At 37.5% G+C, this 15,775-nt stretch overlaps 1 protein-coding gene across 1 annotated transcript; it reads right to left on the bottom strand.

Annotated features, from left to right (window-relative positions):
- Window positions 1-212: 212 nt before the first annotated feature.
- LOC306968141 (solute carrier family 35 member F5-like) lies at window positions 213-15,533 on the bottom strand. The gene is made up of 15 exons (XM_079563450.1): window positions 15,389-15,533; window positions 14,864-14,966; window positions 13,627-13,766; window positions 11,978-12,127; window positions 11,751-11,813; window positions 11,577-11,658; window positions 10,528-10,721; window positions 8,519-8,600; window positions 8,309-8,396; window positions 8,111-8,175; window positions 7,936-8,040; window positions 6,766-6,925; window positions 6,415-6,505; window positions 4,608-4,762; window positions 213-304 (listed from the first exon to the last, which is right to left on the bottom strand). The coding sequence occupies exons 3-15, from the start codon at window positions 13,759-13,761 to the stop codon at window positions 223-225; spliced, it is 1,452 nt and encodes a 483-aa protein (XP_079419576.1). The 5' UTR covers window positions 13,762-13,766; window positions 14,864-14,966; window positions 15,389-15,533; the 3' UTR covers window positions 213-222.
- Between the last annotated feature and the right edge of the window lie 242 nt (window positions 15,534-15,775).

Below are 15,775 nucleotides of genomic sequence, written 5' to 3'. Positions count from 1 at the left end.
CAGTTTAAGATTTAAGCTGATCTGATTATGAAATATCCCGATATACGCGATATGGTCCAATTCCATATCTCATTTTAAAACATATCGATATATCATAAATATCGATATATCGCCCAGCCCTAGTCCTAAGACAAAAGTGTGTAGTTGTAATGCCTTATCTGTTTATATTTGCAGTCTTTAGATCCATGGAAAGGTTGTATTTGTACTTACTTAGTTGTCTGATCATGTGCAGTAGTCGTCCTCATGTGGGGAGATGGTGTTGAGAGGAATCAGGCTTTCACACTGTTCGCTGTCGTCTGGGAGTCTGCGAGCACAAAGAACCGGCTGTCAGTCATTTCAATCGCTTCAAAAGCAGGTCCAACAAAACCACAAAATGGATTTTGGCCATAACATTGAACTTATGACATTCGATCCAGAAGTCTATGCTTTAGCAGCACTTTACAAAGTTCTTTCTTTGGATCATTTTTGATGGGCTGCAAACTGAGACTGGAGACTGTTCTTGCCCAGACTGCTTTTCTTCTAAGGCATTAGTTTATCTAGGCTCATGTCTGTATCCAGGCCAAGGTACAGTACCAGTCAAAAGTTTAGAAACACTTTTTATGTATCAGCTTTTCTTCATTTTCAACACTGTTTGAAGACATTCCACTATAAATGAACTCGTGGGATTATGCAGGAAACAAAAGAGAGTCAAATTAGCTTCAAAATTGCCACCCTTTATTCTTGCCATCTTCTTAATGAGCTTCACAACACAGTCATCTGAAATCTCTAGTGACTACACTGTGAAGCTCATTGAGAAAGTGCCAAAAGTGCAAAGCAGTATCGCCAAAGCTATTTTGAAGAATCTATTTCTAAATGAATCCCTTCTGTGAGAATGTACAATTGTAAATTAGTCTTGAAATAAAAGAAAAACCAATACATGAAAATTGGCGGTTGTTCCTTGCTGTTAAGCGCTTTGAGTGCCAAATGTTGGTGGAAAAGCGCTACATTTTGAAAGTTGAGAACATTTACCAGTTTAGGAGGAGCCAACAGTGACTAACATTGTCAAAAAACAATATAAAAAGATGTATAAAAGCGATGTGGAACAACAGTTGGTTAAGCTGACACATTACATTTCAACCTCTCTATTGGTTTATTATTAACACACTGAGTGCAAAAACAGAAACACTTGTTTTTGCGGTAATTTTTTAAAGCAGTACTAAGTAACTCTTGCCCCAAGAGGCCATAAGCGCAACTGCAGATGTTGTAGCAAGTTGCGATTTTTTAACTTATTAATTGTCTTGGAGAGTAAATTCTACGCTGACAGGAAAGACAAAGGGAGAGAGGGATAATGTACATCCAATTATGCAATGGACATAATTTTTTTCACTCAAACTTGGCTGTAAATACTGTTTAAAGTGACGCTAGCCGGCAGTTAGCTTTGCCCATTAGCATGTTAGCTTCTTCTTTGTGATTCTATTAGTGTGTATTGGTGGCTCCGGTCCGGTGGCAGTCAAGTTGCAAACATGGTTTTCTGGCCAGAGACACCAGGGGGAGATGAAAGACCCTCCAATCATCCCATAAACACTTGTATTACCCCCACAGGGACTACGAAAAGGATTTATTAAGGTAAACACGTTGCTTAGTACTGCTTTAAATAACGAAACTAGACTCTCTAATACACCGTATGTGTGATTTTGGTAGCTCTGTGATGAACAGACGTGAAATAAATGATGATCAGAAACTTGTGAAAAGTCCAGACCTGGACATTTTAAATATATTATTGCGTTTCTTTTCTTCTTCTAGTCTGAGGGGTCATGGTGTTGTGTAGCAAACAGCTGTGTTGAAACAGTTGAGATTTTACCATTTCTCTGAGTTTTTAAGTGGTCAAAATCGAACCAAGGACGAGTGAGAAACATCCGGGTTAAGTCTTCAATCCGAGAACCAGGCTGTTTAAATGCACAAGCGATAAAAAGCGATCGATCTGCGGCAACACACGGTGTTTCAAAACGTGTCAACAATGTTGTCGTTGAAAATTGTCTTGAAATGGAAATATTTAGGCATTTGCCTCTTCACATAACGTAGTGCCAGAGGAGAGAGAAGGGGAGAGGAGTTAATCAGAAAGGACAGAGTTGCATAAAACCCCTGTTATTTCTGAGTCTAGAAAAAAAATCTGTGATCAAAACTAGCCTCTGTTTAGCTTTGGAACCGAGGCACGTAGAATTAAACTGTTTTCACCTACGGAGAGCTTAGATTCTCGTCTTTAAAACGAGCCATAGCATGTGTCCATAGCTATAACATAGAATCTGCTGTGGTGCTACAAATATCATGAAAAATGGTCTGGATTGTTGGCACTCAACAGCTAAATCCCAAAAAACAGCGTGGCCTCAATATGTTAATGAATGACCTGTTCCCAGAAATACTAGTGGTTTTAACGGCACAATCCCCTCCTGATTCTTGTCTGTGTCAGTCTTTACATTTATCATAATGTTACGGCTAAATTCATACCCAACACATCCTGCTTTAGAAAAATATCTCTGAGTTTTCCTACATTTCAGCAGCTTTCCGCGCAGGAACCAGGTGCTTAATTAACTCAGACGTCCCAGATGTGTTGGTGTTGTAAAAACATGCCTCCGTTTGAGAGACTGCAGAGAGGGGCCTTTTCACCCGATAAGCTCCTCTGTCTGTTTACCCTTTTAGAAAATGCCAAAGTAACTGCGTTTCTTTTTTTTTCACCTCGCGGAAAATCACCGGCTCGACGTGATCAGCCTCCTCCATGAAACAGTGAGACGTCACGGATGAATTAGTAATGCAGGATTAATGTGTAATAAGGAGATAACAGGGCGGCTGGAGTTCAGTGTTTACTTTCAACAAAAACCTTTGGTTTAGGAGTGAACACAAAATTGGGGGATTTTCTTGCCGTATTTACTTTACTCCTTAACATGTTTTTTGTCAGCCGTGGCAGTAGCTTGTTTGCCTGTTTGTAAGACAACTAAAATATTTGGATGAAATTTCTTACATTGATCAAATTTGTGACATAAGCAGCAAAATAGCAATTTATTATCCGTTGTAAATATAAATATCTGTTATGCAGTTCAGGCTGTCTGAGCATTTACCACTGAACTAAGATATGCTTAGTTGTTTAGTTTATTGCATGATGGGGAAAGTAATGTGTTTGAAATAAACCCACTTTATGCACTTCACAGTCCTCAAGCTTAAATATACACAAACATTATAGGCCCTTCCTAGGGCTGGGAAAAAAATCGAAATAATAAATTAATTAAATTAATAATAAAATTAATTAATTAATTCATGCTTTTAAAAACAGACGATTTGGAAAATGGCTGAATCGTAAAATCGAGTCCACCGCTCCATGTCCCCCAACGTGTGGCGTGCGGCCAATTTAGCAGCGTATAAAAATGACACCAGCGGAGAAGCAGCGACTTCCTGACAATCTGCTGCTTCACAAAGGCGCGTGTTGTGTTTTAAGAGTATGTGGTGGAGTTTTCTTTCCTACTTTCCTCCGGTCTGCTCCTGTGCTTTTCTCTCACTCTACTCTGAGCGGACCATTTAACTCCGCCCCTTTCCCTTGAGTCTCCATGGAGACGGTTGTCAATCAGAGCAGAGGCATGAAGACGATAAAACAAACACTTTTGAAAACTGGTAAAAACAGGGATGAATGAAAAATTAAAACCAGATTTTATACAACTTCCCCCTTTCTTGGTACAGCAGCGTTTTTGCCTTTATCTGCAGTGTCTGTGTTCCACATTGTTTTACTGGATACTTTTGTTCATCTTTACTATGTTTTTGTGAAGTTCAGTGGATTTTTGAGAGAGTCCATACTTGCCATGAAGGACTAAGTTTTTAGCCTCTTACCCCTGCCCAAACAGAGCGTATTTTCTCCAGTTCAGCTTTACCTTAATCTAAAAGCTTCTTGAAAAAAGCATCTACAATGCGGCAACAATGTGAGGAAAAAGATTTGTTTGGATGAGTTTTGTCGGCCTTAGCTAGCCTTAGCTACAAATGACTTCTTCTGAAACACTTATGAGACAACAAGAGCCCCCCAGACCTGCAGCCCAGTGTAGGAGTAACGAGAGGTGCTGCAGGAAGCAATACGAGGAGGTATCCGGACCCGTAGCTTGATTACAATTATTATTTGGAAATGACCATCTGTTGGGATGGGGTTGTGTTAATTTTACTTCTACATGTTACATTCGTTCAACCAGAAAAAAAGAACATCACACATTTTTGCATCGTTATCCACAGTTCGGCGGCAACGACAGCGTTCATCTCCAGCAGCAAACCGAGCATCTGAGCACATTCGGATTCCATTTGAATGTGTCTAATGGTTGATTCACTGAGCTGTGATGATCCAGAGACTGAGAATGCATTAAGTTAATTATTCTCTGAAATCATTGAGGCGACAGTGATCTACAAACACATCCCAACAGGAGCAGCAGCAGCAGTAGCGCTCGCAATGTTAACATCTGTTACTTTTGATAATCCGGTGATCCTCGCAAATGCATTCAGTGCTTTGATTAACAACACATTATCCAGTAAAGGTGTAATAGAAGTAGATATAAACATAAATTATATGTGTTGTGAGACAGCGAGGGCTCTCTTTGCCGTACCTCTGAAGCCGGTGTTTCCTGCAGATGAAGGCGTAGACCCTCCTCAGTCCCACCAGCACCGGGTCCCAGTTGTTGTAATGGCACAGAAGAGTCGCGATGAAGAAGGAGAGGAACACGGGCACCGCTCCAGCGAAGAACAGCCACGAGAAACGCACCTGTCCACACACAAGAGGCGGCTCAATTATGTAGCAAACTTGAAAAGTAGCAGCGTGCGCAAGAAACTGTTCAAAACCGTCCCTAATCCAGTCCTAATTAACCCCTTAACTCCCACCTGAACCGAGCACATTTCCTCCAGTTTGGCTTTACCCCAGTCCAAAAGCTTCTGGAAAAAAACTGAGACGAAAACAATGATGGAAATGATGGACAAAAAAAATGACAAAAATGTGACAAAAAATAGACAAAACATTTGACACAAAAAATGACAAAAATGTGACAAAAAAATGACAAAAATGTGATAAAAAATGACAAAAATGTGATAAAAATGTGATAAAAATGACAAAAAATGACGAAAATGTGAAAAAAAGACAAAAAATAGACAAAAAATGTGACAAAAAAATGACAAAAATGTGATAAAAAAGACAAAAAATTACAAAAATGTGACAAAAAAATGACAAAAATGTGATAAAAAATGACAAAAATGTGATAAAAAAATGACAAAAAAAATTACAAAAATGTGACAAAAAAGACAAAAAAATGACGAAAAATTTGACTAAAAAATGACAAAAAAGACAGAAATGTGATAAAAAATGACAAAAAAAATGACAAAAATATGATAAAAAAAGACAAAAAAAATGACGAAAAACTTGACTAAAAAATGACAAAAAAATGACAGAAATGTGATAAAAAATGACAAAAAAAATGACAAAAATATGATAAAAAAAGACAAAAAAATGACAAAAATGTGATAAAAAAAGACAAAAAATGGACATAAAATTTGACAAAAAAATGATAAAAATGTGACAAAAAAATTACAAAAATGTGATAAAAAAAGACAAAAAATTGATGAAAAATTTGACAAAAAAATTAGAACAAAATTACAAAAAAATGACAAAAAAAATTACAAAAAATTGACGAAAAATGTGACAAAAAAATGACAAAAATGTGACAAAAAAATGACAAAAATGTGATAAAAAATGACAAAAAAGTTACAAAAATGAGTACCCAACAAAAAAATGATGGAAAAAAAATCTGATGACATGAGGAAAAAGATCCTCTCGGTTCAGGCGGGAGTTAGGAGGTTAATGAGAAATTAGTGAGAAATAGCACCTTTCTTCATGTACAACTTGATACAACTTCCAGTTCAATATCACAATGAAATAAGGATAACTCATATTGACAAAGATAAATAATATTTTAATAAAAGACAAAATTCCAGTAATCAATTAGCAACTGATCAGAAGTGTGCAAAAATCTCTAAATGACTAAGCTCCCAAACCAGGGATCAGGGATTAATCAACCTGTTTAATCTGGGGGCTTTTCCAGTAAAAAGCAACCTGATTATCCACAAATGTAATGCAGTAAAAGCAACCCCAAAGCCCACAAATTGACTTACAATTCACTGGTTTAGGTTATGTGTAATTGAACATAATCTCCGGTAAAATAAGCCCCACTCACGCAGAACAAAATAACTTTATCCCTTACATTTGATAAAGTTTGACTGCAAGTGTGAGCGTTTTCTAAAATTATAGCCACAGTCTTTACATTTTCCCCCAAAACAATGGGCGATATGATGAAGAGATCTCCACAGCTACAAGTAACACTGACCGTACTGCCCCCTGTTGGTGACAAAGCTGTATTGCGCGCTCACCTTCTGCATACAAATGTCAGCCAGAATAGAGAGTGGGATGGTGAGGCTCAGCGCCAAAGTTCCGATTAAAGATGAAGTGAGAAAACAGCCCCTGCAAACAAAGGACGACGTGTCTTATTTAGACTGAAGGAAAGTAAATATTGTGGCTAAAAGATAAACAACACTGAGGCAGAATTTCTAAGGAGGAAGAGTGCCTTGGTAGTTGACTCTTCGAAGGTTTTACAGATGTATGACATATTGCACATTTAAAACAGGAGACTGCCAAGTTTACATATAAGAAAATGACTGTTCCATGGAAAAGACAAATTTGTTTTACATCATAGCAAAAATGCAAATGCGCTGAACGCTCACCAGAGCCACAGGAACTCGGACAGGACTGTGCCGATGAGCCCGTTGATGAGGATGTAGGTCCAGACCAGCTGACTCGGGAGTTCAAAGGGTTCGAACCCGGTGTAATGAAGGAAGAGGAACCCCGGCCACAACAGCAGCAAGTTAAACAGGCCCACAAACCCTGGAATCACAACGTAGGGAATACAACAAAGTGCCAGGATGAACCTTTGGCAAATCCAGATCTTGCAGGATTTATTTTGTGGAAAACTGGCCGTAACAAGAAAAGGCACTGGATGATTTCTCAGTAGAAAATATATTCTGTGAGGAGAGGAGAAAGGCCATGGGAACCCAGGGTGCTGTGGGTGCTGCAGCACACCCTGGTGGACAGTTTGTGCATCGTGGGCAACATTAACCTAAGTCCAACCTAATCCAAGCACATTTTTTCCAGTTTGGCTTTACCAAAATCCAAAAACTTCTTGAAAAAAAGCATCAATATAGCACCGAAAACGAGGATGAAAAGGCAATACAAATGTGACAAAAAAGCAACAAAAATAAGCTACAAAAGCGCTTCAAAAATGTGATAAAAACGGGGGACAACGTGACAAAAAAGTTAGGATCAGTCTTGTAGGCCTTAGCTTTCAAATAAAACACTGTTGCTCTCCAGTCAAGAAGCCTTCAGCTTTGAGTAAAACCGAACTGAGGAAAATGCACTTGGTTTAGGCGGGGGGTAAGAGGTTAATAAATAGGACAGGGGTAGGCAAGTTTGTGTCATGGAGGGATGATTTTCTTTTCTTTTTATTTATTTTTTCACATTTTAGAGTCCTTTTCACGTATTTGGTCTCTGATTTATCAATAAATGTTTCTTCACAATTCTCTTGGGGGCCAAAGGTTTTGTGCTGGAGGGCCGAATTTGGCTCCCGGGCCTGACGTTGCTTACCCCTGAAATAGGATATAAGCACAGGAAAAGCATTTTGGGGGAAAATCTTGTCCATCAGCACCGCCTAAACAAAATATGTTTCCATGGTTCTGGAGTGTTTGGATACATTTTAAAATCTTGGTATTAGGGGGGAAAAAAAAGTACAATTCCTCCATTACATTGAAGTGACATTTTGAGGGGTTTGTTTATGTCCTGTCAAATTCAAGTTGGGTCAAAGTCTTCACCATGACCTCATTATGGTTGTGTGCCCTCACCAAAAAACATGGGGATGTCGAGCTTATCCTCCCGATCCACTCTCCTCTTTATCATCACGATGTAGACGGCGTAGAGCACGGCTCCCGCCAGAGACCACAAGGAACCTGAGGTCGATCATAGACGTTACTACGGCAGGAGTATCACTAAAAATAAATGCATTTGTTTTCGCTTTACCGAGAGCGCCCTTCTCATCATGGTTGTCCATACTGGAAAGACTAACAAGGGCGACTCCTCCCATACTAATAAAAAAATCAAACAAAATCAGTTTTATCTGAAAATCCTCTATGGGAATAAATGAAGATACCGTGATGTGAACAAAACAATGCTCAGTTTTTTTTCTTTGCCAAGTCTATTGTTTGTATTACCACATACCTTAAAGCCACAGCCAGCAGTTTGGAAAGAGTGAACCGGTCAGTGCTGTTACTGGGGAAAATGGCCGCCAATATCAGGGTAAAAAGACCTACACAGGAACAAAACACACATTTTAAAATCAATCCATAAATGTAAATACTGGCATTACATACATGGTTTAAAAGAATCATTTTTTGTACATTTTTTTGTATTTTTGAAACCAGAGTTCACCTGAAGTGGAGGACAGTATGTTGACAACAGCCACCTGTGTGTCGGACAAAGCTTCCTGATACGAGAGATTTGCCAGAAACCACTGAAAGACAAACAGGGAGCAAAGACACAATGAAACAAAGGCAAACTTAGAACAGCACGACATACTTCAGAGCCTTGGAGGAGGAGATATGGCAAAAAAGGAAAAACTCTAATAATATAAAATAAGTTTAACCTCTTACCACCCGCCTGAACCAAACCTAACCGAACCTCTTTGGCCATTATATACTGTAGGTCTGTGTAACACCTCATTTGAAAGCTAAGACCCACAAAACTGAGTTTTTGTTACATTTTTGTTGAATTTTTTGTCACTTTTTGGTTGAGTTTTTGTCACATTTTGGTTGAGTTTTTGTTACATTTTTGTTGAATTTTTTGTCACTTTTTGGTTGAGTTTTTGTCAAATTTTTGTCATTTTTTGTCACTTTTTGGTTGAGTTTTTGTCACATTTTGGTTGAGTTTTTGTCACATTTTTGTTGAATTTTTTGTCACTTTTTGGTTGAGATTTTGTCACATTTTTGTCATTTTTTTGTTGAATTTTTGTCACTTTTTTGGTTGAGTTTTTGTCACTTTTTGGTTGAGTTTTTGTTATATTTTTGTTGAATTTTTTGTCACTTTTTGGTTGAGTTTTTGTCAAATTTTTGTCATTTTTTGTCACTTTTTGGTTGAGTTTTTGTCACATTTTGGTTGAGTTTTTGTCACATTTTGGTTGAGTTTTTGTCACATTTTTGTTGAATTTTTTGTCACCTTTTGGTTGAGTTTGTCACATTTTTGTCATTTTTTGTCACTTTTTGTCACATTTTGGTTGAGTTTTTGTCACATTTTTGTTGAATTTTTTGTCACTTTTTGGTTAAGTTTTTGTCACTTTTTTGTTTAATTTTTGTCACTTTTTGGTTGAGTTTTTGTCACTTTTTTGTTTAATTTTTGTCATTTTTTTGTTTAATTTTTGTCACTTTTTTGGTTGAGTTTTTGTCACTTTTTTGTTTAATTTTTGTCACTTTTTTGGTTGAGTTTTTGTCACTTTTTTGTTTAATTTTTGTCATTTTTTTGTTTAATTTTTGTCACTTTTTTGGTTGAGTTTTTGTCACTTTTTGGTTGAGTTTTTGTCACATTTTGGTTGAGTTTTTGTCACATTTTTGTTGAATTTTTTGTCACTTTTTGGTTGAGATTTTGTCACATTTTTGTCATTTTTTTGTTGAATTTTTGTCACTTTTTTGGTTGAGTTTTTGTCACTTTTTGGTTGAGTTTTTGTTATATTTTTGTTGAATTTTTTGTCACTTTTTGGTTGAGTTTTTGTCAAATTTTTGTCATTTTTTGTCACTTTTTGGTTGAGTTTTTGTCACATTTTGGTTGAGTTTTTGTCACATTTTGGTTGAGTTTTTGTCACATTTTTGTTGAATTTTTTGTCACCTTTTGGTTGAGTTTGTCACATTTTTGTCATTTTTTGTCACTTTTTGTCACATTTTGGTTGAGTTTTTGTCACATTTTTGTTGAATTTTTTGTCACTTTTTGGTTAAGTTTTTGTCACTTTTTTGTTTAATTTTTGTCACTTTTTGGTTGAGTTTTTGTCACTTTTTTGTTTAATTTTTGTCATTTTTTTGTTTAATTTTTGTCACTTTTTTGGTTGAGTTTTTGTCACTTTTTTGTTTAATTTTTGTCACTTTTTTGGTTGAGTTTTTGTCACTTTTTTGTTTAATTTTTGTCATTTTTTAGTTTAATTTTTGTCACTTTTTGGTTGAATTTTTGTCACATTTTTGTTGAATTTTTATCACATTTTTGTTGAATTTTTAACACATTTTAGTTGCGTTTACATCCTTGTTTTCTTCTCATTTTTTTGTGGCTGTTTTGGTGCTTTTTTTCCCCAAGAAGCTTTTTGATTAGGGTAAAGCCAAACTGGAGAAAATGGGATCCGTTCAGGTGGGAGTTAAGAGGTTAAGGAGAAAGTAACTCTGTGGGAGCTGCGGTTTACTGACCACAAAGCAGAAGAAGAAGCTGATTTTGGCCACGTCGGTGATGGTGAGTTTGCCCACTGTCTGCAGCATGGCTTCGTGGTCCTTTGCGGCGGGATACGACATTCGGGACAGTTTGGCCTCCAGTGCCTGAGTGGAGGGCAGCTGACGCACCTCCATGATGTTGCTGAAACGCACACGCTGCTTTTTGGAAGACGCTGAGGAGGCAGAGGCAGGGGTTAGTAAATGACCTGAATTTAAGTCAACGTAGCAAAGTAAGGTCCGTAAGGTTAACGTCATTGCCTCACGGTTTAAGTCTGTAAAAACACTATTTCATATATTTATATAACAACAATTTTCCCATAATTTATCATTACTTTGAAGTAGCAAAAAGCAGGTGCAGTTCTTTTTTTTGGACACTTATAATATAAACAGAATGAATCAGATGAAACACGCTAAATTAAGCCCTTTGAGTAAAGAACTGCACAAATGAAAATGCGTTCTGTAGCTGAAAAACAAATAACCTCTGTGAACAGGATTACTCAAACTTGTCTGAATGACTTGAAATGCTACTCCACGCATGTTTTTAATGAGGGAACATTGTTACTAGGGCTGGGATTGCAATGATGTTGGGTATTCAACTCATTTTTGTACCTTTTTTGTCATTTTTTTTTGTCATTTTTTGTCACATTTTTATCAAATTTATGTCATTTTTTTGTCACATTTTTGTCATTTTTTGTCACATTTTTGCCACATTTTTTGTCACATTTTTGTCATTTTTTTGTCACATTTTTGGCAATTTGTCAACTATGTGCCCTCAGTCACGCAAAAAGACCAAAGATGTTGTTAGCATTTGTCCTCTCCCAATGTATTCCTATTCCTCAGGTAAGAACATATCACAGTATGGAAAAACGGTGGCCTGTTCCTTTAAAACTTACTTACTTATTGTATTGCAATACCTATCAGATCGTGACAATCGTTACAACATTGTTATAGAAAAGTCTATTTTGCACATGTCCCCTTTAAATATGTAGAAAAGTAAAGTATATATACTGTATCTACCACATACTTACTCGTTTCACATTCTCCAATTAAACTACAGGACGTCTCATTTGGGACGTCCTGGAACTTCACAGGGACATATAGGGGTTCACTCTAGACACAAAGACAGTGAGAGTGAAAAATATTGTAGACAAAATGTATTATTTATTATCATGTTAAACTTGCTGTGGATTTACACTACGCACCAAACAGTCGTCCCCTGTTGTGTCATTGTTGCAGCGGGCAAAGTAGGCCTCTGCATCTGCAAACTGGAGGAAAAACATCTTAGAATATTTGACTGTTTTTATGTTGTCATGGCCGTGCTGAAGTGGTTAACTTGCAAATGACAGCTTAACCTATTAAAGCTAAATTTAACTCTTAAAGATTGTAGTTAGTAGACGATATGGATCAGTATTGTGAATAAAGAACTTACAAAGGCTGAGTGTCGTTTTTTGAGCGTCCCGGTGCACTGCTGCCTCCACGGCCTCCAAAGTAAAAACCCCAGCAGATACAGCACAAACATGGAGGTCTTTGTGAATGTGCTGAAGAAGGGCTTGTTGTACTCCTGCCGCTTGAAGATGTACTGCAGGGGAAGTAAATAGAATAAACAACATGCAATTACATAGTGTTTCTAAAGGCAGCATAGTAAACATACCATTAGCATTCAAGAATTGTTTGTCCAACAGATATGTTTACAAACGTTGCAGCGATCTTTGACGCAAATATTTCTTAAAGAGGGGGTATTATGCTTTTTTCAATCACATAGCACCAGTCTATAGCACGCTAACATGATGACGAAACCTTCGGTTGGTCTGTAAATGCAGTAAATTAGAATAACTGCCTTGTATAAAATTGCTCTCTCAAAATGGCTGTAGTAAATGTCTTGAAATAGGCCTCTGTCTCTTTAAGAACCTCTGACCCTTTCCGACACGCCCCCTCTACATGCTGTCTGTGGCATCCAATGGGCGCTGGCTGCTCTGCTTTATGACCACGACACTGGGGCCCGCCATTGCTCCGCCATTGCTGTAGTACCTGCATATCGCCACTAGGCCCCCGTTGAAAAGCATTGGAGTTTAGACACCTTAAAAACAACTTTAACGCCTGGTTTCAATTTTTTCAACACTAGACTAGAATAGATATTCCTCCTGAGATAACGCTGGGTTAGACACAATATATGAAACCAGGCTGGTTTTCGTAAAAATAATTTTTGAAATCTCGTACTTAATGAGGCTCGGACTGTTAGCATTGGAGCAGCGCGAGCTACATGTCACGCAAGGGCCGAGTCTACAGTGAAGATCCCGCCCTTTTTAGGAACATGCTTCGTCAGAGCTGGGGAGGGGGAGTCTGTAAATCCGCCATGAATTCCCCCTCGACCGTGGTCATTATGGGAAACGGGGAGGTAAGACATCCATTATTTTTTACAGTCTATGGTGGCATCAGTGGGGAGGGGGTTCTGCTGAGGAGCAGTGGTTGGTTACTCGGCTGGTGACGGAAGCTCGGAGGCGTCTCCAGGATGGCCGCCATCAGAGTTTTTACAGATAACTCAAAAATACATGAAGTCGATTTTGCATAATACCCGCCCTTTAACTGAACACTCAACTTTGTTATGTTCAACTATTGTGTTGGCCATTCTAAAACAATCCTTTAAGCAATTAGCATCAAAATTAGGAAAACTAACCATGATTTACCAAGAAATAATGCATTCACTGATCAGATTATCATCATTTTCAAACACTCAACTACTGGACGACACTTTACTATAGAAGCAACACGTTTTTGTCAAGAGGGATTCATCGTGCTGTCCGATTTTATTGCAGCTGTTGAAAGTTTACACACCAAGTACTAATTGTTGAAATAGTGAGCTTTCAATGAACAACTTGAGCAAGACCGAGCCGACCGTTTAAAATGAACTTGATCAACCCAGATGTACAATATACCAGGACTGAATTAATAAAGCAGGAGTGAAGTGTAAGACTAGAAGTCGTTAATACATGGTAGGAAGCAAACACACCATCAGTATAAGCAGTATCTGTACCATAGCTGAGAACCTCGTCTGTATTGACACAGTGAAATGTTTCTTACCGAGGTGAGCTCAGAGGAGGCGACCCAAATGACGTCAACGATCAGCAGGATGACGACCCCCAGCGCCATCCGCCGCCGCTGGACACTGGAGCTGCTCTGAGCGCTCATCCGGTTCATCACAAACACCCACTCCATCGGGACTACAGAGAATCATTAATTTAACATTTAATTCTAGTTAGTTAGTTAGTTAATTTATTTTCCTCGGTCATTATGAACATTTAAATCACATGTCACATGTATTCCAAAGATCTTACACTGCAAAAAGTAATTAACTAGATTAGTATAAACATCTCAATTTGAGCATAATAATCCACATTTTAGTTGTTTTGACTAGTTAAGCTGTTCTTGGGCATTTTTCCTAGATTATTTCACTTGTTCTGAGATGTTTCTGACTCATTTCAATACATTTCGTTCTTATTTCAGGTAATTTTCTCTGCCAATGGGGTAAGAAAAATGTCTAAATTAGCGAAAAACGCTCAAAACAAGATACACATTTCCTCAATTCAAGTCATTTAAGACAATGCTTGATATTTACTTTTTGCAGTGTAGACATTATACAATAAGAAACCACATACATTAAGAATTTAATCTAAATGATGCCTGACTGAAAGGGGTTTACCTGAAGCCAAGACTTATTCTGCCTAAACCCCTTTTACAACTGTGACTCTGTGTCCAAAGATGACACATTATACACTTTCTTTAATACCAACGATGGAAACACATAAGCACAAAACTTAAACTTCAACAATCAGAAATTATGCTATGTATCCTCGATCGACTTCTTTTCTAATGGTCTTCATTCAAGTGTTCTATACTTCTCTATCATGTTTAACTTATACATTTTCTTAAATGCTTTAATAGTTTTGGAGCCCTTAAGTTGAACAGATAAACCGTTCCATAGATCAACGCCTTTAACTGATAAACACCTCCTCTTAGTATTGCTGTGCGCCATAGGTTTTTGTAGCAGATCAGTTCCTCTAAGGTTATATATACTGGAGATTCTCTAGTTTGAAACATGTCCTGTAAACACTGAGGGAGCATGAGATTGTGAGCTATTGAATGCATGCAAAAATATATATTGTTGTGTCATGTCTTTGAAATAGCACATACCTGTGTAATTACTGTCAAAGGAAACATTATTTGTCTAATAATTGATCTGGCAGATACAATATTTCACCAAAAAGAAGATAATGTTGATAAAATGTTGGTCTTCTCTCATTTATTAAATTTGACATACCCTCTCCAGCTTTTCTGCAGTGTTTGACCGCAACAGTCGAAGTCTTTAATTTGGAGATGTGAGTCCAGCTGTTTGCTCCACTTGAATCTCATTTACTAGACATCTGAAAGGAAAAAAACAACATAAACAACACTGAACATGCTAAGAATGCACACATGAATAGCACAATCGTTAGAGACTCGGAGATAGTGATTCAGAGCTTACTTACATTACCTGTAACAGTTTGAAAGGAGAGTATTGACTTATGAATGTGAGAGCCAGCCAAACTAAACATAAGGCTTTTAGCTAGCTGTCTTAGCTTTAAATCGACGACTCTCTGGCACAAGAAGCTCTGCTCAAAACAAACCTTTTCTAACCTGTGCGTTAAACTGGGCACAGCACAAAAATAGCTCTGTCAAAGGTGCAGATGATTATTTGCAAGCTAACAAAGGTGCAATGCAAATAACCAAAGCATTTAAAGTTTGCTGGGCTAACCAACAGCTACTTCCTCGTAAACAGTCAAAAAATGCAGTAATATTGATTTACCTGGACGTGGGGAAATGGCATTCGGACTGCGGCATTATTGACTCGACAAATGTTTAGCAGAAATCGAAATATGACAGTATACTGCGCTATTTTTACGATAAAGAAATGATTGACAGTCTACGGTTGTAAACACTAGCACACCCGCCCGCATCGTAATCAGCTGACATCACTTATAAGCGCTGGGAATTCTGGGAAATGTAGTTTCTGTCATCTTTTTCATTTTTTCATCAGTTAAAACAGACCGTACTGTGAATTATTATCATGTATTTCTTCTTTTCATAAATGCTGCGGATGGTTTAAAAGTATATGTATAGTAAATGATGATAATGATGAGTTTTATGATGAGTTTTATGCAGCGCAAAAGTATATCTTTTATTGTTTTTATGA

This window comes from Gobius niger (assembly GCF_951799975.1).
Source record: "Gobius niger genome assembly, chromosome: 9".
Taxonomy (NCBI): domain Eukaryota; kingdom Metazoa; phylum Chordata; class Actinopteri; order Gobiiformes; family Gobiidae; genus Gobius; species Gobius niger.
The sequence above is the reverse complement of the archived record's forward strand: the minus strand, read 5'-3'. Positions and strand labels throughout refer to the sequence as shown.

Excerpts from the sequence above, each read along its gene's own strand:
- LOC306968141 (XM_079563450.1), bottom strand. The coding sequence starts at position 13,761 with ATGGAGTGGGTGTTTGTGATGAACCGGATGAGCGCTCAGAGCAGCTCC. Across the intron at positions 11,659-11,750 it reads CAACAGGGGACGACTGTTTG|AGTGAACCCCTATATGTCCC; the intron begins GTGCGTAGTGTA and ends CTTTGTGTCTAG. Across the intron at positions 6,926-7,935 it reads CGACATCCCCATGTTTTTTG|GGTTTGTGGGCCTGTTTAAC; the intron begins GTGAGGGCACAC and ends TTGTGATTCCAG.